The 6785-nt window shown below is 33.6% G+C and overlaps 4 protein-coding genes across 4 annotated transcripts; 3 read left to right on the top strand and 1 right to left on the bottom strand.

Annotated features, from left to right (window-relative positions):
• Positions 1 to 1369: 1369 nt before the first annotated feature.
• EIN_194510 (hypothetical protein) lies at positions 1370 to 3483 on the top strand (the record flags this gene model as incomplete). Its single annotated transcript, XM_004255425.1, has 2 exons — positions 1370 to 1619; positions 1793 to 3483. 2 exons carry the CDS (start codon positions 1370 to 1372, stop codon positions 3481 to 3483), a joined length of 1941 nt encoding a protein of 646 aa, XP_004255473.1.
• Positions 3484 to 3505: 22 nt separating this feature from the next.
• EIN_194500 (hypothetical protein) lies at positions 3506 to 4237 on the bottom strand (the record flags this gene model as incomplete). The annotated part of the gene is made up of 1 exon (XM_004255424.1): positions 3506 to 4237. One exon carries the CDS (start codon positions 4235 to 4237, stop codon positions 3506 to 3508), a length of 732 nt encoding a protein of 243 aa, XP_004255472.1.
• Positions 4238 to 4778: 541 nt separating this feature from the next.
• EIN_194490 (WD repeat-containing protein pop3, putative) lies at positions 4779 to 5699 on the top strand (the record flags this gene model as incomplete). Its single annotated transcript, XM_004255423.1, has 1 exon — positions 4779 to 5699. One exon carries the CDS (start codon positions 4779 to 4781, stop codon positions 5697 to 5699), a length of 921 nt encoding a protein of 306 aa, XP_004255471.1.
• A 360-nt stretch (positions 5700 to 6059) lies between these two features.
• EIN_194480 (hypothetical protein) lies at positions 6060 to 6738 on the top strand (the record flags this gene model as incomplete). Its single annotated transcript, XM_004255422.1, has 1 exon — positions 6060 to 6738. A coding segment is annotated over one exon (679 nt), but the record flags the coding sequence as incomplete, so codon positions are not given.
• Positions 6739 to 6785: the final 47 nt, after the last annotated feature.

Here is a 6785-nt window from a genome sequence, read left to right as displayed (position 1 = left end):
GTTTTCCACTGCTGGATGATTGTTAAAATGGCTTTCTTGTGATTGTCTTTGCAACAACTTAATGATTTGATGATTTCTATCATCCGGTAGGAAAACTCAACACTGTACCGTCGCGGTGTGTCACCGGGTGACGTGCAGATTTTGTCAATCAAAAAAATTGAAATGATTTTATACGATGGCCAAACGATCCGAATGAATTGTTCAATTTGGTTAACTACACTTTTCTGCTAATGATTAGTTTTGTTTTTCATTTTGTTTTGTATTGGAAAATATTTTTTAAAGAAAAAACATTTGTGGCGGAAAGACAGAAATCCACTGTGTCAGAAATTAATGTGGAAGAAAGATGGGGATATGTAGTTAAGATCTTTTGAAGATTCGTGGAGAGTGTTTGTTCCATCTTGAAGTGTAATTTATCGTTTTGTTTTTATCAGGTTTTTTCTATAAAAAAGACTCTGACTTTTTTAGTGGAGATATTTTTTCTAAAAAATTTTAAGGTAGATTTGGTTTAACACGTTCAAAACAGAAACGTAATAATAATAAGTTTTTATTTTTTTCTTTTACCTAAACCCTTTTTTGCCTTCATACACAAAACAAATTTTTGAAAATTTTTATTTTTTTTTGTATCAACTCAAATTTGAATTGTATATTTTATAGTCACATAAATAAACATGAATGAGTTTATTTGTGTTAAACAAGAGCAAAGCATTAGAAAGAAAAATGGGGTCTAATGATGGTTTGATATTTTTGGTTGTTTTTTATAAAAAGTATATTGTCATTTGATTATAACGATATTGGTGTTTATATTGTCGTTATATTTGTTAATGTGACTATTTGACATTGTTTGTCATTAAGTGGATTGACGATGTAGCGTTTTTATATAAAATGTTGAAACACGATAATGCGATATGAAATTTCATCCAAAAAGATTATTTTTGATCAATCTTAGTTAATTGAGTTTTCATTTGTTAATTATTTTAAGTAAAATAAAACTGACTATTGGCCGGTTTGGGTTAGAAAGGGGTTTTGGAATAAAAATAATAAAAAATGATTTGGACAATTTCTTTTTTACTTATTTTTCTTCTTAAAAAAAGTTTTGGGTTGTGAAAGTGTTAACAATTATTCTTATTTGTATGGTTATATTAAGAATAATAAATTCGTTTTATTATAAAAATGAACCATACTTATAGTATGAGAAAGTATTATTTTAAATCAATCATTTTTAAAAAGCAATAATAACGAATTTTTCAGATTAAGATAATAATTATTTTAGTAAGAAAAACTATTATTTGTTCGCATAAACACAAGCCTCAATATTTTTATAAAGTGAGAGGATATAAAAAGGTGGAATATAGTGCGATTACTCAATAGAATGTCAGAAGCTGCACCAATAAAAAGCACTGCAATAACAATTACAATTCTTGGGAATGGTCGTTCCGAGATTTCTCCCTCTTTTATAGTGACAATGGAAAAAAGTCGTTTCCTCTTTAACATCCCCGAAGGGGTTCAACGAGCTTGTATGGAATATAAACTTAAGCTTCCACGCCTCTCTAAAATCTTTTTGACATCCGACGATTACTCAACGTGGGGAGGGTTCCCTGGCGCATTCATGACTTATTCCGGTTTGTACTGTACTATATTTATATTATAATTGTATTACATATACAATCAGTTGAAATTAGAATGTTGTACCATTTAGTTGTAATAAATAAACTATAAATATCACATTTTGATGTTTAATACTTTTACTAGAAAAAATTTTAGTTAAAAAACAAAATCTTTCACTCAAAAAAAGAAACCGAGTTTCCAAGTGTTCCTCTCCACACTTCGTCCACCTTTGTTGAAACCTTAAAAAACACCAACTTCTTTCCGCCATTTGACAAATTTCAAAACATTTTTTCAGAGTGGACGACAGAAAGCGCCACGTGGACGGATGGCTATTTTAAAGTCAACCCCGTCGTTTTGGAAACAAAAACGAAAAAGACGATTTGTTACCACATTGCCCTTCCAACGTTTTTAGGAAAATTTGACGCAAAGAAAGCAGCAGAACTCAAAATCCCGGGACCACTCCGCGGAAAACTCATGAAAGGCGAAAACGTCAAACTTGAAAACGGGAAACTAGTGACGCAGAATGACGTGTGCGGCGAAAACTATTGCCCAGGTCATTTATTAGTTCTACACTTACCAACACTTTCACATCTCGAGGCTTATATAGAAAAGAAGTTTGTCGGAATGGTGTGTGCAATAGTTAGTATCGTGAGTGAAGAGGTGAAAGCAAATGAACGCTTCAAGGCACTCATTGAGGAGTATAGTAAAATTAATAGTAAAATTACTACAATGTATTTATTAGATCGGACATATACAATAGACCCAAAATCAGCAGTCTGCGAGACAACGTACAGAACACAACTTGCTCTTCACACGTCACTGGGAAAGATCCTTCCCATCAACGCCCCAGCACAGTTACGAGTTAAACCCGTTTCCGATGAAACTATAAGTAATAGTAAAAGAACTATAACTGATACTATAACCAATTCACTTCAAATTTTCACGATATACCCCAAACCGTCAGTCATACCCATCGCACGTGAGACAAATTTTGTCGACAGTTGTGTGGAGAGTCTGAATTATCAGCCAGGTTCGGTGTTTCAAGTCATGCTCTTGGGGACCGGGGGTGCTGTGCCGGGGAAAACTCGAAACGTCAGTTCGAGTATTTTGAGATTTGCAGATAGAGTAGTTATGATTGATTGTGGCGAAACGGCTGTGTATCACGCAATAGAAAGTGGAATAGATCCAACTAAGATTGATTTATTGTTTTTAACTCACGGCCATGGCGACCATTTGTTCGGGATTTTCAGTTTATTGAAAATGAAACAGGGAAATTTACTCATCATTGGCCCACAATCGATGAAAACTGCAGTTGAAACAATATGTGACAAAGAACAATTGGGGTGCAGATTTGTTTTGAACAAAATTTTTGCAGAAACGGATAAAAATGACGAGAAAAGTCAAGAAATGCGGAACGAGATTGAGAAAATGATGGGAGCGAGGATTGTCAGCGGAAAGACAAATCATTTAAGCGAAAATTATGCAGTAAAATTCGAGGTGGGAAACCAACAAATTGTCTTCACGGGGGATACGTCGCAGTGCGAAGCAATCTCTCGATTGTGCCAAGACGCCGACTACGTTGTTCATGAGTGCAACTTTGAAGATGGGATGGAAGAAGAGGCTATCAGGAGGTCACACTCAACACCTCAGATGGTTTGTGAGAACTTGAAAAATTGCAACAACAAAGTAGTGATCCTCAATCACATTGGACAGAGGACATCGAAGTTTGCAGATATAATGAAAAAGGAAATGCCGATCAACGCTGTCTACTCATTTGATGGGATGGTATTTGACGACAATTTCAAGAGCGTTTGGCAACAATACAAAGAAAAGTTGTTGAGTTTCTTTGAACTCAATGAAATTGATGAAAGCGAATAATAAGAACATTTTTAATCATTAATTAGAAGAGAGCAAAATTTTGTTGGCCCTTTTGCCCGCCACTGTATTGAGTTCTCTTGTCTTGCTTTGGTTTATATGATCTTTGTTGTTTTTGATCGGATTGAGCATCAGAAGTCCTTTGTTGTGAATGTTTTTGTGGGAGTTGCTTAGGTTGGGAAGAAGTGTCTTTGGCTTGTCCCTGCCAGTATCGGTTTGTGTTTTTTTGTTGAGTTGGGAATTGATAATTTGAATCGATTTGGCTGCTTTTTCTCGTTGAGAAAGCCGCGGGATTTGTCTTCCTGATCTTCTCAAGCTCGTCCTTCTCTTTGTTGAAAGCAGCTTTCACTGAAGCCATCCGTTGTTCTGGCAAATCTTGTGTTTGTTCAAGGAAAATTTCTTCTTTGATCCCAATCATTTTATTGACTATTCCATTCATATTTGAGACACTTTTCTTTAATCTGTTTGTTGCTTCGATTTGTAACTTCTCAACGAAGTCCAGAATGGAGTTGAGGCTTTTTCTAAGTTCGTTTGTTGAGTCAAAAAACATTTGAGTTTTTAAGAAGACTTCATCTTCTATATCATAATGCTTTTCCATTTCTTTAAAATAAATGTTGTTGTTTTGTGTTTCTTTTTTTATTGGAATAATGTGTGAGGATTCGGTGATGCCCGAAAAGACTTTGTATTCGTTTTCTAATCGTTTCATTGCTTCTTTTGTTTGGACACTCAACGAGATAAAATCAGAAAAGTTTTCCATCGTTTTTTTGAATTTACAAGTTTCTTATTCCCAGTCTTTTATATCTGAAAATCAATAACTTAAAGTTATTTTTCGTTCATAAAAAAATTGTTTTTATGTGAAAAAACACTTAAAAACCATTCAATCTGAACGATCTTTGATTTATGGAATAAAAAGATTTAATGACTCTTTTTTTTTCCAGTTTGATTTTAATTGTATTATTTTTAATAGTTTTTATTAATACATTTTAATTATTTACAAGTATAATTGTATTATAAAAATAAATAAAATATACTATACATACTAATACATTGTTTAAATAAAAAAATGATATGTCGTGATGCAAGTAAATTTATTAAGATATTTACATATTGTTTTTCAATCATAATTCTGAATTTCAATTAGATCAAAACCATTCAATTAATAAAAATGTTAAAAATAATATAATAAATAATTAATTTATAAGTTTATAAGTTTAATATCATAAATTTATAAAACGATTTATGAACCAATAGTTAAAAGAACTCAATAATAAAATCATCTTAAAAAATTCACCGAAGTAATGACGTCACTTCTCATGACGGGAGGTTATGACGACGTGATCAATTGTTGGGATATTTCCACTGGAGTTCCTCTTCGTCGGATAACCTTTGAGCAAACGATGAACAAAATGGTGATTAGTCCAGATCGTTCATATTTAGCAGTTGCTTCGAATCCACAAGTGAAGATCTGGGATTTGAACTCCAAAATGGTAGCTCCCGTAAAGTCATATGAAGGGCACAAAGGGAATGTGACTGGGATAGGGATATCGCGAGAGGGGCAGTATATATATACATGTAGTGAAGATGGTACAGCGAAGACGTGGGAGCCTCGGACATGTTCGACGTTTCGGGACATTTCCTTTATGTCGCCATGTAATTGTATAGCCCTTCATCCAAATCAAGCGGAGATAGTAGTAGGCTTACAAGACGGACGTGTATGTTTTTGGGACACGAGAAATTCGGTCATCAAGAAAGAGATTCCCGCTGTAGAGAATCAGTCGATTCAATCAATTGATATAACAGCAGACGGAACACAAATTGCGGTGTTAGAAACACATGGGAAGTGTCGGATATACACAACAAATATGACAAGTGAAGGGACTATAGGCGACGTCAAATTAATCAACGAGTTTGTCGCACATAATAACTACTGCACTTGCTGTAAGTACTCGCCTAATACGTTGAACTTGGCAACCGCTTCTGCAGACAGAACTATTAAGATCTGGAAAACTCGACAAAATTATAGTTTGGCAAAAACACTGAGCGGACATAACGGGTGGGTCTGGGACGTTTGCTTCTCTAATAACAGCGAATATATCATTTCAGCTTCAACAGATACTACTGCTAAATTGTGGGACTTAAAGTCGGGAGAACCAATTCAGACTTACGCAGTACATGAAAAAGGAGTCGTCTGCTTGGCACTGCACGATAAAGTCGCTTAAAAAAGCGACGGGAAAAACAAAATTTTTAAGGTCATTTGAGTAAAAATGTTATTCGTACGATCTTCTTTTTGATGCGATTTTAACGGTGTTTTTTCGAATAAAATAAAAAGGCAGATCAAGTTTATTACCGATAAAAAGGAGTTGTTTTAGCGGTAAAGAATTATTGGGTATTTAAATGATAATTATAAATTGGTATCCGGTAAAAGTAATAATTTGGTAAAAATAATGTTTAGTAAAAAATAGTATAAATATACTATAAAATGATTTGATAAAAAATAATGAAAATAAATTCAACCATATTAAAAAAAATAATAAAAAAATTAATAAAAAATTGAACAAAAATAACTCAAAAAAATCACAATGAAAAATGAAGAAGAAGTGATTAAACATCCTCTCATTCTTTCTTTTTTCATAATCTTCGTTTTGTACGGAATATACATCACTGGGATCGCGATAATCCCATCAACAAACAACTTTAAATTGCCGTATGATGAGACAGACGTTTTTGAGATGAACGGAACGGTTTGGACAAATCTCGAAAAATTTGAAAAAAGTGATAATTCACAACACACAAATCATTCAGAAAAATTTTCAGTTCCTGGTCATTTTGCATCGGATCAAGTAATGAATAAATACATTCGTCTGCGTGCATTCAGGAACGGGTTTAACCAAAATATAACTATTCCCTCATATTATGTCAATTTAATCAAGCGGAATGTTTCCGTATATTTCACGTTCTCAGTTACGCCACTGACTTCTTTTTTCAACAAAACTCAAAATTTCACCTCAAATTTGTTGACTTCAATCTCCCACGCCAATCATTTTCAAAAGTCAAAAGATGACACGTTGAAGTCTGAGACTATGTACGTTCCGTTTTTTGAGATCTCGGTGATGCGTCAAATTGTGGACCCAACAAAAGTTTCAAGAGTTATTCCTTTGGAGTATGACAAAACGAAAAAACTGCAAATGCCCTATTTTTTCCATAACGAATTTTGGGTGCTTGAGGATTACTTAGAGAAAGTGACTAATTTGACAAATAGTTTACATTTAGTTTTTAGAATTAATGAAATGAACTATGCACAACTC

The sequence above is a fragment of the Entamoeba invadens genome (genome assembly GCF_000330505.1).
Source record: "Entamoeba invadens IP1 unplaced genomic scaffold scaff_1105074726617, whole genome shotgun sequence".
NCBI classification, from domain to species: Eukaryota; Evosea; order Mastigamoebida; family Endamoebidae; genus Entamoeba; species Entamoeba invadens.
The sequence above is the reverse complement of the archived record's forward strand: the minus strand, read 5'-3'. Positions and strand labels throughout refer to the sequence as shown.